General features: G+C 44.3%; 1 protein-coding gene across 1 annotated transcript in view; it reads right to left on the bottom strand.

The window, feature by feature from the left end:
- The window catches only part of LOC137369147 (aminopeptidase Q-like), a 249,146-nt gene that overhangs the window by 141,817 nt on the left and 89,768 nt on the right, over window positions 1–17,561 (bottom strand). Inside the window, exons 3-5 of the mRNA XM_068029875.1 lie at window positions 14,115–14,251; window positions 6,565–6,691; window positions 3,472–3,626 (exon numbers count right to left, since the gene is read on the bottom strand). Coding sequence (XP_067885976.1) covers window positions 3,472–3,626; window positions 6,565–6,691; window positions 14,115–14,251 — 419 coding nt within the window. The remainder of the gene's footprint in view (window positions 1–3,471; window positions 3,627–6,564; window positions 6,692–14,114; window positions 14,252–17,561) is intronic.

The raw sequence follows: 17,561 nt of genomic DNA, 5'->3' as shown, positions 1-17,561 counted from the left end.
GATGATCTCTAGTTTTGCTCTTCCCCACAAGTGGAAACATTCTGTCTGTGTCTACTCAATCAAAACATTTCATAATTTTAAAGACCGCTATTAGTTCATCTATTAGCCTTGTCTTTTCAACAGAAAAGAGAGACAGCTTGTTCATTCTCTTCTGATAGGTATAACGCAGATTTCTGGCATAATCCCTGTAAATCATTTTTGAATTTTCTCCAAAGCCTCTATGGGCTGGATTTTATCAGTCCCTTAGAGATGGGGGGGAGGCACACAAAAAGGTGTGGAGTGGAGTTGGGAAGCCTGCCCCACATTGTCCTGCCCCCATGCCACTTTGTCTGCAGTGGGCACCATGGCGGATGAGAAATCTGCTGGGAGGCCAATTAAGCCACTTAAGTGGTCCAGTTAGCCAACATTGTAGGGCTCCATGCTGCATTGAGACACTGCCAGGTGAAACCTGGTGGCCGCCTAGTGAGCTCGGCGGGCAGCGGTGGGGGTGGGGGGGGGGGGGGGCGGCGGTGGTGGTGGTTGGGGGAGGCATCCCTCCTCTGGAGGCAATCCATAGCCCATAAAGGCCCCCGCCCTGTGGCGAAGGCCTCAACCCCCTCCACCCATGGTAACATCCCACCACCTGCCCCCTGACTCGCTCGCCAGGGCCTGCTTGCTTGATCCGGAGACCCCGACTCTACTTACCTTGGTCCTGGAACCTCCTCCAACTTTGCTGCACTGCCTCCTGCAGTACCGGCAGTGGCCATCAATCTTGTCAGCACTGCTGAGCAGCCAGTGGCTCTTGGGGCAGGATTAGAACATTACAGCGCAGTACAGGCCCTTCGGCCCTCGATGTTGCGCCGACCTGTGAAACCATCTGACCTACACTATTCCATTTTCATCCATATGTCTATCCAATGACCACTTAAATGCCCTTAAAGTTGGCGAGTCAACTACTGTTGCAGGCAGGGCGTTCCACGCCCCTACTACTCTGAGTAAAGAAACTACCTTCTCGAAAACCTCAATAAGGTTTGTGAGGCACGACCTACCCGTCACAAAACCGTGCTGACTATCGTTAATGAACTTATTCTTTTCAAGATGATTATAAATCCTGTCTCTTATAACCTTTTCCAACATTTTACCCACAACCAAAGTAAGGCTCACAGGTCTATAATTACCAGGGCTGTCTCTACTCCCCTTCTTGAACAAGGGGACAACATTTGCTATCCTCCAGTCTTCCGGCACTATCCCCGTCGACAATGACGACATAAAGATCAAGGACAAAGGCTCTGCAATCTCCTCCCTGGCTTCCCAGAGAATCCTAGGATAAATCCCATCTGGCCCAGGGGACTTATCTATTTTCACACTTTCCAAAATTGCTAACACCTCCTCCTTGTGAACCTCAATCCCATCTAGCCTAGTAGCCTGAATCTCAGTATTCTCCTCGACAACATTTTCTTTCTCTACTGTAAATACTGATGCAAAATATTCATTTAACGCTTCCCCTACCTCCTCTGATTCCACACACAACGATTCTGTCCCTTAAACAGATGGCGGGCAGTTAATTGCCTGCCCGCTGTTGAATTTGGCCAGGGGTCCGATGGATGGCCAAGGCGGGGTTGCCCCCCCAACCCGCCTTCCAGCCAATCGCCAGGACCCCTGTCGCCAATATAAAAATGAGTCCTATATCTTTTTGTTTATATAATAAGCCAACCAGAATTGAACGCAGTACTCCAGGTGTGGTCTAACCAAGGTTTGATACAAGTTTAGCATAACTTCTATACTTTTCAATTCTATCCCTCTAGAAATAAACCTTAGTGCTTGGTTTGCTTTTATATGGTGCTTTTATTATGGTTAGAATTGTTGTATTAATGGTTGATTTTTAGTGCAATTGATTTCTGTGGAACTCAGTGATTTTCGTACTCTCAAATCTGGCTCCCAATTTGAAAATCCATAAGAACACAATTACCAGTGCAGGTTTCCCAACTTACACCATATAAGCAAAGGCAGAATTTAAAAAAAAAGTATTTTCAAGAAAAATGCTGTCCAGCCCAAATTACCATCAAATTGCATTGTTGGACATTAAAAAAAACTCTACGCCACAGCCCAAAAACCTACTACCCGTGCTTGTCATTTATGGAGTCAAAATAATGTTATGCCAAAGAAACCAGTCTGTGCAGTAATGACTCTGTGATGCCCCTGGACAGAAGCAAAGGACGATTTGGTTGGCTGTTTCCCTGTTACGGTTTAGTTTCCAGAGGAATTAGAAAGGTAATCCCAGACCTTTTAGATGATTTGGATTTTTAATAGGGTGCATACATTTCCCAATTAAAGGCATCTGAATTCAGCACTCTTAAACTGTGGGATGCAACGCAGTTCCTTACCAAGACATGCAATCATATGTATACCTATTACTGCACCAGATGCCGATAGGGTATTGTCCATTTGTTTAGACCTTTTAGAGAAAACTTCATAGAAGGCAAATTTAAATTATTGCTGATGTTGAACTATAATAAGTAATTTTGATATGTAAGCCTACATTTTTCAATCAGATTTAAGTCCAACCAGTAATGCACTGCCCTCCTGCAGACTTCCTAGATCAAAATCATCAATATCATCCTGGGGAGCTCCTGGCATGGAAAACATTTGTACATGGGACCTTATGTATTGTGGGCTACAGCAGGATTTAAAGGCCTGCAACAATATAGACAGATGGGCATGTGCTGCAGAGAGCATTAGTTCAAAAGTTAGAAAGCATTTTTCACCAAGAAGCAGTTGTGTGATACATGTGCAGTTCCTGGAACATCCTAGGCATTATAGATGAAGGCTTGTTTACGGACAACACAGGAAGATGAAGACAAACCTATGAATGGAGCAAGCATATTTCAAAGAGAAGGGCGTCAAAATCATCTCAGTACTTAGATATGCCTTCCTCACTGAAATCACATTTGCAAAGGTTTCTCATTTGCTCATCGATCCGGTGGTCTTGAGGCTGCACGGTGAATGGTGGGACAGGAAACATCAATGAGATGGTCAATGGTGTTCATGCAGGCTATGCGCTGTCAGTCAACAGGCTGCTGTACCATCCTGCTACTCCATCCCTACCAATCAAATAAGGCTCTATGACAACCTGCCGTTGGTGGCTGGTGAATGCCCCATAAGACAGCAGAAAAGTCAGGATCCAGTTTAGTGATAACATCATAAAGCACAACACAAATAATAAAATTTATCAACACAAGCTTTTAGCATCACAATTACTTCACTCTTCCAGGGTTCTGTATAAGAGTATCGTGTCAACTTCTGCATGTGAGACAGTTTCTTCAGTCCCATGTTCAGTAAATGTAATGACAAGACTCACAAAACAATTTAAAACACTCACCATCACACGACATAGAATGTAGCTGTGTGCCCTGAACAGTTTTCAGCAACCCCCCTAACTCCCAACAGAAATTATTACAGCAAGTAATTTGTGAAAACATTGCGCAAACGTGCCTGATGTGCCAGCTCATGTGAAATTATTGTAGATATGCTTAATCTATCAGGACTGAATTTCTTCTTCGGTTGATATAACAGTGAATTCTTTCTGAACATCAGCAGACCCCAGTTTTCCATTGCACCTGCTGCATAGTAAGGCAATGCTATTATATCTAAAAGGATAAGAACACAATGAGTCAGTTGCAATACAATGTCATGTAATAAGTTACAGTGCACAGTAGCCTAGCAGCTGGTTGATGTCACACCCACATTACAGGCGTAAAATTGGCATCAATTAGCAGGAGGCATGTGGTGCACATTCTGTCATTTTGCTAAAGGTATAAAAAGAAAATTCGAGGGCTCACATCTGAAACAGGCATTAGGCCCTTTGCATATGCAAATGAGGAGCCCAAAATCTGTTTGAGGTCCCCTTTACAAACTTGGTCTGTCCTGAGCTCAGTCAGTGCTGGGTGTGCTGTGTTCAGGAAAACGTGGTCTGCATGTGGCCTATCCAGTGCAGGCTGCCACTAAAAAGGTGCCTTTGTTAAAAAAAAACTTATTTGAATGTGGAACGGGAGGAGGAGTGCTCCTCTCAACCCCACTACAGTTCCAAAGACAGTTACAGAATCACAGAATTGTTACAGTGCAGAAGGAGGCCATTTGGCCCATCGTGTCCGCACTGGCTCTCCGAAAAAGCCAATGACTTAATGCCATTCTCCCACCTTTTCCCCTATCCCTGCACATTCTTTCTTCTCGTATAACAGTCTAATTCCTTTTGAATGCTTCAATTGAACCTGCCTCCACCACACTCTCAGGCAGCACATTCCAGACCTTAACCAGTCGCTGCGTGAAAAAGTTTTTCCTCACGTCACTTTTGCTTCTCTTAGCAACTACTTTAAATCTATGCCCCCTCATTCTCGATCCTTTCACAAGTGGGAATGTTTCTCTCTATCTACTCTGTCCAGAGCCTTCATGATTTTGAATAGCTCTATCAAATTAGCGCTCAGCCTTTTCTTCTTCAAGGAAAACAGACCTAGCTTCTCCAATCTATCTTCATAACTGAAATTCTTCACCCCTGGAACCATTCTCGTGAATCTTTTCTGTACTCTCTTCAATGCCCTCACATCTTTCCTAAAGTGCGGTGCCCAGAACTGGGCGCAATACTCCAGCTGAGGCCGAACTAGTGTCTCATACAAGTTCAACATAACTTTCTTGCTCTTGTACTCTATGCCCCTATTAATAAAGCCCAGGATACTATATGCTTTATTAACCACTCTCTCAACCTGTCCTGCCACCTTCAATGACTTATGCACATATACACCCAGGTTCCCCACCTCCTGCACCACCTTTAGAATTGTACCCTTTATTTTATATTTTCTCTCCATGTTCCCCCTACCAAAATGAATCACTTCACATTTCTCTGTATTGAACTTCATCTTCCACCTATCACCCATTCCACTAACTTGTCTATGTCCTTTTCGAGTTCTACACTATCCTACTCGCAGTTCATAATCCTTCCATGTTTCATATCATCGGCAAACTTTGAAATTATGCCCTGTACACCAAGGTCTAGGTCATTAATATATATCAGGAAAAACAAGGGTCCCAACACTAACCTCTGGGGAACTTCACTACAAACCTTCCTCCATCCCGAAAAACATCCATTAACCACTACTCTTTGTTTCCTGTCACTCAGTCAATTTCGTATCCATGTTGCTACTGTCCCTTCTATTTCATGAGCTGTAACTTTCCTCACAGGTCTGTTGTGTGGCACTGTAACAAGCACCTTTTGAAAGTCCATGTACACCACATCAACTGCATTGCCCTCATCAACCCTCATTCAATCTCATCCAGTCCTGGTGCTTTATCAACTTTAAGCACAGACAGCTTATCTAATACATCCTCTTTATCAATTTTATACCCTTCTAGTGTCTGAATTACCTCCTTTTTCACCATTGCCTCAGTTGCATCTTCTTCCTTGGTAAAGACAGATGCAAAATATTCATTTAATACCTCAGCTATGCCTTCTGCCTCCATGCGTGAATCCCCTTTATGGTCCCTATTGGCCCATTCCTTTTACCAGCTCCTGCTTGGCTTCCTCCCTCCTAATCACTCTCCCCTGTCCTAATCGCTTTCCTCCAATATTAGTTGTGCCTCGGGCATAGCCAGTCTACTGCGTGGAATGTTCCCTGTGCCCAGTTTGTACCAGCGAACCAATTTCAAGGTCATTATCTTCAAAAAGCAACAAACAATGAGTATAGAAGATTAAAGGATACTCTTATTGGGGTGTTTAAGATTTGAGGGGAAAGAAACTATTTGCTTCAATGGCAGTGAAAATTAGGAGAAATTTAAAATGGGCAGCTGGCTCATTAATTTCCATTTTACACTATTGCCAAAGTCAAAATTATCCCCTATCGCATACCATGGGTATAGAATCACATTGTAGAAGTGACAGCTCCCTTCTCTGAAGGACATTAGTGAACCAATTGGGTGTTTACGACTATCCAGTCACTTTCATTGTCATTTTCTAGTACTAGCCCACAAATTACCAGATTTATTGAATTCCATTTCCCAATTTGCAATGGTAGGATTTGAACTCAAGAGCACCAATTTTAACCCGGCCTCCCGAAGTGAATGGATGAAAATAATGGTTGGGTGCTACTTTCTGCCATTTTAACCCTTCAATTCAGGTTAGCGGGTGACTCATCAATAACAAAAAAATGGGGCCTGCCGAAATAATTTGGACCCCGCTGCGAATTTAACAGAGAATCAAGCAAATTATGCACAGTCCTACAGTCATCTGCTAAAGCTGTCTCCTGAAATTTGCTCCAACCCATGACCTTCATGTTAACCTCTACAGCTTTGAGTCGGAGTCAGAGTTGACTAATTTGAATTAGATTCGGGTGATAAAATGGCTCAGACATTACACTTTACACAAAATCCTGGAAAACTGAAGTAATTGTGAGTCTAAAATGCAATTTTTCAAATACTGGTTTATAGATAGATAGTTAGATAGCTAGAATGAATCAATGGATGAACGGACGAACGAACTTTAATTTTTGCTGCCTTATTCAGACCATAAGGATAAGAGTATACAAATAAATGACTTACCTAATTTGGGGAGTGGGTAACTCACATTATAATACTTTTCAAAGTATGCAAGTATTGGGCCTGTTACATTTAATGCATATTCAGCTTCACCATTCGATGTGGCTTCTTTATCTGCCCAAACACGAATCTGAAAAGATATTTGGATTTAAAGTACAGCATTTATAAGTAATTTTTAATTAAAAGTATGGTTTCACGTTAAAACTCAGCACCATCTCCTCTCTATAGTTTATGTAATTCTGTGTCCTCACTGATCAATTTGTTATCTCCAGTAACTGTATTCCAATTCATACTGCTCACATTTCCTACATTACAACACTGGCCCAAGCACTGATCCTTCTGGACGACCACTTTCTAATTTCCTCCAATCTGAATGACTTCGCTTTACTGATACTCTCTGCTTTCTATATTTTAGCTCCAATTTGTTATCCATTCAGCTATTTTTTCCCTGACTCCATATGCCCTCATCTTCCAATTAGGCACTTTACAGCCTTCTGGAATCAGCATTGAGTTCAACAATTTCAGACCATGAATCCCATTTTAATTGTTTTTTTTTAACCATGTACCGGTGTTACGACCAGGTGAGAAAGTTGTCTCGGGCTTCCTCTCAACCTTCACCTGGTCTTACTGTAACAGGGTTCAATTTTAAACACACCGTGTTTTGAGCTACCCTTGGTGAATCCTTGTTCACTGCTTTCCAATTATAAGGTACCAGCACAAACAGGCTTTCTTAGGTTTAAAGAAGAAAAGTTGAAATTTATTAAACTTAAACCTAAACTCTAATTTGGTTGACGCCTATGGATCCACGATGCACATTCGATACACACATGCAAATAGAGACAGAAAAGAGCAGAAGAAAAATAAAGTGGAAAAGTTTGAGGCAATATCTGAAGAGTTTTTGTTACGATTCTTCAAGCTCACTGTAGAGTCCTTGATAAAGATCTTGCTATTCGTTGAGGCCCAGTATTCTTCTTAAACCTGGTTCACTGTGGGAGACCTTTCTCTCTTGGGGTTCATATGTGGATTCAGAGGTTGTGAGAAAGAGATGGGAGCAGACAGGAGAGATCTTTTCAGTCCTGAAGGAAATAGACACTCTCAGTTCAAACTGTTTGTCCAATTCAAAAAAAAGCCCAGGTTGCCAAGCAGTTTAGTCATGTGACGAACTGGTCTGACCACATCTTGGATTGTATCACCTAAGCAGTCTCTGCAATGCTTCTCTTACACACAATACCTGGTGATCAAGGTCCATTGTGGGTTGAATGTGTCAGGGTATGATCCTTTGTCCTTCCAATCACTGTCTGTTAATATGCAAATGTATTTTCCAGCCATCTGTTTAATAACTCCTTTTTTCACTCCAGTAACAGTTTAATATCAATGTTTGTGACAAAATTAATGTACCTCATTCTTGGTAGGTGGGAGCCTAGCATGACACCTCCACACCCAGTGGAATGAAATGCAATTTGAGAAAAGTCACATTTCATTAAAAGGGTCGAGAGAAAATATAAGATACAGAAAAAAACATGCATTTCTCTCATTCATTTATAAATCCTAAAACTTATTAAAATTGCCCCTTCTGGCATCCCAATAAACATGTGGTTTTTTGGGGAAGTTTTTCTTCAGTTGCCCATTTCCATGGCTGTCTAGGGTCTTTGAGGTGGTTAGGTTTAATTAGCCAAGTTGGAATTTTTTTTTTCAGGAGAGTCAGTAGGGGGCGGGTCTATCCTGAACTCTCTTTCAGTACTTTGCTGAGTCATGCAAAGGCTTTTGACTTCAGGGGATGGGTAGTTTGCTTTTTTGCTGAATGTTGGAGAGGAATCTTTGCTAATCTCTCCTTTGTCCTCTGGGATAAACCTGCCTACAGGTATTTGTGCAGACTCTACTGCAGTCCTCTGTGGTACTTCGACTAGGCATGGCATCACCGTCATGGTTTCTGGGCCCCTTAGAGCTCTTTCTTTGTTTCTGGAGGTTCCTGTAAATGCTGTTAGCAACTTTGGTGTTGTGCTTCTAGTGTCTGCATTTACATAGGAGGATGGGTCTAACCTTTCACATTTTTCGGACAGTCGGGGTTTTCATCCGGGATTCGTCCTGGACTTCTTTTAACATGCCCTCTTGGTCACTTTTCCCCCTTCCCTGTCTAACATTTCGCTAGCCTTGTGGCTGCCTGCCCTCTTTGTTCTCGGCGGGCGTCCCTTACAGTCCACCAGCCCTCTGCTGGAGGGTATTCCTAACACTGGTACAGGGCATAGGGGTGCAGGTTTACTGTGGGTTGGGGTTTCCCCTCAACCTGGCACATGCGGCACAGTGGCGCTGTGGTTAGCACCGCAGCCTCACAGCTCCAGGGACCCGGGTTCAATTCTGGGTACTGTCTGTGTGGAGTTTGCAAGTTCTCCCTGTGACCGTGTGGGTTTTTGCCGGGTGCTCCAGTTTCCTCCCACCGCCAAAGACTTGCAGGTGATAGGTAAATTGGCCATTGTAAATTGCTCCTAGTGTAGGTAAGTGGTAGGGAATATGGATTACTGTAGGGTTAGTATGAATGGGTGGTTCTTGGTCAGCATAGACTCGGTGGGCCGAAGGGCCTGTTTCAGTGCAGTATCTCAAAATAAAACAAAATGTGGCAACTCCTGCAGTGCTCCACCACATCTTTGTGGAGTTTTGGCCAGTCAAACCACTGCCTTATGCGGGCTTTGGTCTTTCGTATACCGGCATGTACAGCCACTGTAGTCTCGTGGGCCCTTCTTAATATTTCTCTCTGGTACCTTTGCGGCACTCACTGCTGAGCTACTGTCCACTCCTTGCTCTCAGGTCTGTGAGGTGATCTCCATTTCCTCATCAGTACCTCATTCTTTAAACAGTAGCAATCAGGGACTCCCTCTGTTTCACTTTCTGACAAGGCGGCCTGTGCTAACTCTTGCAATACTGGGTCAGCTGGCTGAGCCTCACCGAGGAAAATCCATTTAATTCATTCCCTGGGTCTCCTAATTTTCCAAAGAAAGTCTCAGACAGACAGACCTGGTCATTTGCCTGCAGTGCCAATTCAGTCTCCTCCGGGGGAGCTGGTTTAATCATGGCCTGATTCATTACACATTCAGGGAAACTGTAGGGGACCGTCTCCTGCCACTGCTTTGTCTCTCTGATCTCCTGCGGTCTTTCTTTCATTACTGGGTGGGTTACCACCTTCATCCCTGCCAGATCATTACCTAGGAGTAGGTCAACCCTGTCCACAGGCAAACGAGGGACAATCCCTATGCTCACCGTTCCCAAAACTAGGTCGCACTCCAGGTGCACCCGGTGTACAAGAATGGGTATATACTGCCCTCCAATACCATTCACCACCATTCTGGTGCTCACTGCACTCTCTGGGGGAAAGGTCAGGCCATTTGCCAGTAAAAGGGATCTAGTGGCCCCTGTGTCCCTGAGAATCACTATGGGCTTGCTTGCCCTACTTGAGGGGTATGCGGTTACTTTCCCTTCAAATATAAAATCCTGATAACCTTCAGGAATCCTATTAAATTCTCCTGCACTTGCAGCTGTAAGCTTCCTGGGTCTCACTCTTACTGCAGTTAAAGCCACAGTTGTCCTGCTGTGCTTTCCATCAAGGTCCCGTCTTCATTGAGAGGGTGTGCCCTGATTAACTGTACAGGTTTTCCCTTTAGTTTCCAGCAGTCAGCTTTTAGATGACCTGCTTTATTACAATGGAAGCACACAGGTCTCCGGGTCTCACTCTTGCTCACAGTACCTTCTTTTTCGGCTAGAGGAGGGCCCCCTGGGTCTCCTGCTTTTTGTTCTTGCCCTGGACGGCTTGAGCTCCTATCACCTTCCCACCCTTTGTCCTTTTCGGATTTGTGGGGGTGACTTGGAAGGGTTTTCCCCTGGGAAACCGACTTATAAATTAAAGCAAACTCATTGGCCAGAACAACCGCTTGCTGGGCTCTCTGAACCTGTTGCTCCGTTACATGGGTCTTTATGGAGAGTTTTTAAACTTCTCTAACAGAATTACTTCTCTGAGATTCTCATAGCTGAGCTGTACTTTGAGAGCCCTCAGTCGCTGGTCAAAAACCAGCTGCTTACTTCTTTCAAACTCCAGATAAGTTTGATTAGCTTGCTTCTTGAGAGTTCTAAACATTTGGCGAAAAGCTTCGGGTGCTAATTCATATGCCCCGAGGATAGCATTTTTGTCAGTTCATAATTTGATGAACTCTCATCTGGCAACAGGGAATAAACCTCATGGGCTTTTCCAGTTAGCTTACTTTGTAGTTAAAGAGGCCAGGTCTCAGCTGGCCATTTTAGCTGCCTTTCAAGTTTCTCAAAGGACACACAAATTCCTCTACATCCTCCTCCTTGAATCTTGGAATTAGTTGAGCCAGTTTTAAGAATTCTATACCCAGCCCTGAATTACGCTCCTCCATATTGGCCATGCTTTTACTGGGGTTACTCTGTCGCCCCCGAGGTAACTGAAGCCACCTTAACTCTCTTTCTTCACATTCCTTCAGGAATATTCTTTCTCTCTCTCTCTCTCCTCTCCCTCTCGTTCCTTCTCCTGTCTTTCTTTCTCCCTCTCCTGCCTCTCTCTCTGCCTCTCCTGACTCTCTCTTTCTCTTTCCCTGTCTTCAAATTCAAGTTTCCTTTGTTCCAATTGTATCTTTGCTAGCAACACCTTGTCTAGGTCTACTTCTAACCCTGTTTCTGCTTCTTCAGATTCAAGGGAAAAATAGTTGGCCACTTGCTTTAGGATTTCAGACTTCCTAGCAATGCCATGTACAGTGATCCTATACTGCTCAGCCATTTTTCTCAGCTCCTCCATAGACAGTGCTTTTAACTTATCCCAAGTTACTTCACTGTGCCTTCGGGAGCCACAAGCTTCAGTTGCAGACATGTTATTATTCAAGCACACACAAACACAAGAAAACGTGTATTGAAAAATTGTTCTTTTTGTCTGAGAACAATTTGGCTTCCCACTTCCAATTTCTCTCGTTTGCCTGTGGGTCAATTCTGGATGCTAGCACACACATTTCTGTTTTGACCAGGTGAGAAAGGTGTCTAGGGGACCCTCTCATCCTTCACCTGGCCTTACTGTAACAGGCTTTCACTGCTTTCTAATTATAAGGCAAAGAAACCAGCACAAACAGGCTTTCTTAGGTTTAAAGAAGAAAAGTTGAAATTTATTAAACTTAAACCTAAACTCTAAGTCAGTTGACGCTTATGGATACATGGGGTGCCCATGCTAGCATGCATAAGCGATTCACACATGCAAGTAGAGACAGAAAAGAGCAGAAGAAAAATAAAGTGGAAAAGTTTGAGGCAATATCTGAAGAGTTTTTGTTACGGTTCTTCGAGCTCACTGTAGAGTCCTTGATTGTAGGTAGATTCTTAGGGGCCCAGTATTATTCTGAAACCTTGTTCACTGTCGGAGACTTTTCTCTCTTGGGGTTCATGAGCCTTCAGTGGATTCAGAGGTTTGTGAGAAAGAGATGGGAGCAAACAGGAGAGATCTTCTCAGTCCAGGAGCAAACAGAGACTCTCAGTTCAAACTGTTTGCACAATTCAGAAAAAAAAACACGTTGCCAAGCAGATTAGTCATGTGACTAACTGGTCTGACCACGACTTGGATTGTTTCACCTTAGCAGTCTCTGCAATGCTCCTCTTACACACAATGCCTGGTGATCAAGGTCCATTGTGGGTTTAATGTGTCAGGGAATGGTCCTTTGTCCTTCCAATTACCATCTGTTAATATGCAAATGTCTTTTCCAGTCACGGCTGATCTGTTTAACAAGTCCTTTCTTCTCTCCAGTAACAGTTTAATATCAATGTTCATGACAAAATTAGTGTGCTTCATTCTTGGCAAGTAGGGGCCTAACATGACAGCTGGTCTTAAACTTGCTTTTCATGTTTTTGTTTTCATACAGAGCTGTTCATTACTCTGCTATTAACACTCTCTCTGGTCAAAAGCTTTGTCTTTTACTACAACTATTTGCACTCCCTTTGCCTTTTGTCCCATGAAATCTTTGTCATTTAATCTCTCCCATCCTCTGCCCTATCAGAGAACTTCCCGTCACCCTACCCCACTTCACTTGCTCAAAACCTATTACATTTCTAATCTTTGCCAGTTCTGAGGAAAGGTCATCAACCTGAAACGATAATTCTGTTTCTCTCTCCACAAATGCTGCCAGACTTGCTGAGTATTTCTTGCACTTTCTGTTTTTATTTCACATGCCCTAACCTTTTTAAAGCCAAGGGCTGGATTTTGTGTGGTTCCATGAGGCAGAATCAAAGGCGGGGGTGGGGGGGGGGGGGTTGCTGGTGGTGGCATGGAGTAACGTGGCTGGTGGCGGGGCGGAGGGCCCGTCACCTCCCCATCACCCAGCGTTCTTCCCAGGGGCAGGATAGGCTGATGATGGCCTTCCCGCCCAGAGGCTAATTGAGGCCTTTAAGTGGCCTATTAATGAACAATTAAGAGCCTCGCCCTGCGCCACCGGAATGTTACCAGCGGCGGGGGCGGTGAACGGTGGGGGGTGGGGCTCCACCATGCGGGAAGATCGCCTTGTAACATGATATGCCCTCTCTGCAGGCTTGAAGAGGGGCCTCTCTCCTCTCTGGGCAATTTGTGGCCCACAGAGGACCTGTCCCTCCATCGGAAACCAATTCACCCCCCGGGACCCCCTTCCCCTGGACTGCAAAACCACCCCCCCAGCCCCACCTTGCCGGGGCCTTCCAGACTGGCCACAGCGACTCTTCCTCACCTAACTCTTGTCCAGTGTTACAACGCTGGGCCTTGGTCTGAGGCGTCTGCAGTACCAGCAGTGGTCACGCCCCTGGTGGTGCTGCTGATACTGCTGAGCTCCTGCCCCTCTGATTGGCCGGCAGCTCATGGAGGCGGGATCCCTGTCATTAAACGGACAGGGATGCTGCCTCCTGAAACAAGCTGGGCCTTGGTCTGAGGCCTCTGCAGTACCAGCAGTGGTCACGCCCCTGGTGGTGCTGCTGATACTGCTGAGCTCCTGGCCCTCTGATTGGCCGGCAACTCACGGAGGCGGGATCCCTGTCATTAAACGGACAGGGATGCTGCCTCCTGAAACTTTGATTTATAAAGACCGGAGGATTGATCTGAAGGGGTTGGGGGGTGTGTGGGAGGCACGAAAAGGCAGATGGGGTGGGGTCACCCTGCCTTTTCGGCCCGGCGCCACGAGCCATGCCTCCAGCACACAATCCAGCCCAAAGTTTTTCTTTTTTTAAGGTTTTCCTCAAAGTGGCTTCCTTTTAAAAGTTGCTAACCTAGTTCAGAAACATCTCTTTCTATTATAAAAGCAAAATACTGTGGATGCTGGAAATCTGAAGTAAAAACAAGAAATGCTGGAAATACTCAGCAGGTCTGGCAGCATCTGTGGAGACAGAAGCAGAGTTAACATTTCAGGTTCTCTTTCTATTAACTCAATTTGTTTTCAACTTGAATTAAATATGATATTGTTAATTTAGCAGAGTTAAAATTTCAAAAGGAAATAAAATTACACATAACACTCATAGAAATAATTACAAATATTAAGATCATTGATAGTTACCTCTATGTCCTGGTAAGTTGTGTTAATGTAATCATAGTCACAAATAGCAAAAGCAGTTGTATAAGTGGACATCTTCACACTGGTGTTAAATGTTGTAACTTTCCATTTACCATCATCTTCAAATCTTTCAGAAACATCTAAAAATTCAAAACATTTAACTTAAGTAGTTTCCTATTGCTTTTGTAGTGCTGAAAATGCTGGCATTATACAGAGCCATCTGTTAATACTCATGGGTTTAAGTCTCTAACAGAGGTATTGGTTTCAAGGGAATGCCTGACTTTGCAGTAGTGTGATGGAACCTTGGTATTCTGATGTTCTGAAAAGAAGTACACTGGTGATAAATAAGCCATTATCACAATGATTGCATGTGAACTGCCACACCAGCTGTCAATACATGAGAGAGAGAAAGATGAAGAGTTAAAGATTATCCTAGCAAAAGTTAGTATGTTCAAAATTGACCAGTTTACTAAACAAGGCCTTGGGGCTGAAACTTGAAGTCTCTGCCAATAGAAACTCTCAGACAGTGACTGTTACAACAGCAGGGAGACTGCACTGTTGCCATAAGTACAGAATGGTTGAAGGTTGCTGATGCATGCCAAATAGGTAAGAAACTAAAAATTAGACTAGAGATTAAGGCAATATGCAGTAAAGAAACCAATTGGGGAGAAAAGGGAAATTTCCAGCTTGCTAAGGAAATATAGTATATAAGGAGAAGCATTTTCTTCTTTTCATTAGTACAATGAGCAGAACACATGACTATGTTCAATGATGCTGTCTGCTGTTAATACTCTGCCTGTAAATTACTTTTTATGCTGAAGTGATTGTAATCAAAACCACCTGTGAACAATGCAAGTTTTTTTTAATATCACCAGACACATTTGTGTAATGTTCTGGGAACACTGCAACTATCTATGTTTTGCAATGGTGAATGTTTTACTTGTATGAGTCAGGCCACTGCAACAACTAAAAAGGAATGGCAGAAATTGTCTCATGCACAGAAACTTGCATGATACTCTGACACAATACACTGGAATAGTGAAGTAATTGTGATTCTAAATGCATTTTCAAACTCTTTGTAGGTCTCAACATTATTGAGGAATTTTAATTCTTGTCTTGTGCTTTATTGTGCTGTCACTAAACTGGTTCCTAAAGTTTATGATGTCTTACCAGTCTCCTACAGTGGGTTGTCATGCAGCCATATTTGGTTGATTGGCATAGAGTAGCAGAAGGTACAGCAGCCTGTTGACTGACAATGGATAGCAACTTCATTGAACATCTCATCAAGGCTCCCTGTCCTCACTCATCATGCAGTTCCAAAACCAACAGATTGACCAGCAAATGAGAAGCCTTTTGCATATGTGGGCCCGAAATTTATGGGCCCCCTAGGGACAGGAACGGAGGCAGGGTGGCCCATAAAATTGCGTGGGAAGTGGGGGCGGTGGGACTGGAGTCCCCGGTGCCTATCCAACACCTTTGAATTTAGTCCAGGGCAGGGAAGGCTGAGGATGGCATTCCTGCCCAGAGGCCATCAAGGGCCTCTTCCCACCGCCTCTAGCATTTAAAATTGGGGACTTGGGGGGGCCCTCCCACTTTGGCAATTGGCCGCCCAAAGAGGACCTCTGGTGGCAAAGGCCACCCCTGAGGCATCACCCACCCCCGCCCTCAGTAACCCACACCCCTCCCTTGATATGGCCTACCTGAGTGGCCCCGGTGAGCCTGCCCCCACCTACCTTGAATCCAGGCTCCATGGTTGCTCTTCATCAAGTGCCTGCTGCAGTTCCAGCAGTAGCCACTGCTTCTGGTGGCACTGCTGAGCTGCGAGCCCTCTGATTGGCTGGCAGCTCTTGGAGGTGGGATGCCCATCCTTAAAGGGATGGGGACCCAGGTGCCAGGCAATTAATTGCCCAAGCGCCATTAAATACAGCCCGGGGTGTCCTCCAAAGAGCCAAGGCAGATTTCCCTCGCCTTTTGGGCCCGGCGTCGGGACCACTGCCGGCTGCATAAAATCCAGCCCGTGATTTCAGTGAGGAAGGGGAGTTGAAACACTTGGACTATGCCCAGATTCCCAGATTTTGATCTCACAAATTCTAAAACTATGTTTGCAATATGTATGATCCTTGAAGTGGACCAGTATGAGTGCCTGAATGCACAATGGGTCAGAGGTGAAAGGTATCTGTGTTTTCAAAAAGAACATAAAGGAAAATAAAACATTTCTGATGCCAGCAACCTGAAATAAAAATTGAAAATGCTAGAAAACCACAGCAGATTGGACAGCATTTGTTATAAAATAGTTAGTATTTTGGGTCCATACTCATCAAAATGAATCCACAAACTTTCAGGTTCAGAATCATTCTAACAATTTGCATTTCTGTAGCATCTTAAACATAGTGAAACATCCCAAGGCACTTCACAAGAGCGTTACCAAACAAAGTTTGACACAGAGCCATATAAGGAGATATTAGAGCAGGTGACCAAATACTTGGAAAAAGAGGTAGGATTTACAGAACATCTTATAGGAGAAGAGAGAGGTGGAAAGGTTTAGGGTGGGAATTCCAGAGCTTAGGGCCCAGATGGCTGAAGGCACAGCTGCCAATAGTGGAATGAATAAACTTAGGGCTGTGCAAGAGGACCGAATTGGAGAGGCACAGAGATCTCAGGGGATTTTGGGCCAGAGGAGGTTACAGAGGTAGAGAGGGGAGAGGCCATGGAAGGGTTTGAAAATAAGGATGAGAATTTTTAAAATCGGGCCATTGTAAGTCAGCGTACATGAGGGTAATGGGAGAACAGGACATGGTATGAGTTAGACTATGAGCAGCAAAATTTTAGATGAGTTCAAATTTATGGAGGGTGGAAGAGGGGAGGCCAGCCAAGACAGCATTGGAATAGTCAGGTCTAGAGGTAACAAAGGGATGGACGAGGGTTTCAGCAATAGATGAGCTGAGGCAGGAGCAGAACCTGATGATGCTATGGAGGTAGAAGTAGGCAGTCTTGATGATGGCACTGGAATGTGGTTAGTTGCTCACTTTTGAGGCAAATAGAATGCCAAGGCTGTAGATGGTCTGGTTCAGCCTCACACAGTGACCTGGGAGTGGGACGGAATTGATGCCTAGGGAACAGAGTTTGTGGTGAGGACCAAAGACAATGGCTCCATCTTCCCAATATTTAATTGGAGGAAATTTCTTCTCATCCAGTACTGGATTTCAGACAAGCTGCGTGACAAATTAGAAACAGTTGAAGGGTTGAGAGAGGTGGTAGTGAGGTAGAGCCGAGTGTCATCAGCGTACATATAGAACCTGACATTATATTTCTGCATGATGTCACCGAAGGACATCATTGTAGATGGAAAATAGAGGGGAGCCAAAGGTAGATCCTTGGGGGACTCCAAAGGTAATGGTCAGGAGTAGCAAGAGAAGCTATTGTAGGCGATTTTCCAGCTAAAATTAGATA

Source organism: Heterodontus francisci, chromosome 4, assembly GCF_036365525.1.
Source record: "Heterodontus francisci isolate sHetFra1 chromosome 4, sHetFra1.hap1, whole genome shotgun sequence".
NCBI classification, from domain to species: Eukaryota; Metazoa; Chordata; class Chondrichthyes; order Heterodontiformes; family Heterodontidae; genus Heterodontus; species Heterodontus francisci.
Note: the sequence above shows the minus strand (reverse complement) of the source record. Positions and strands in the feature narration are given on the sequence as shown.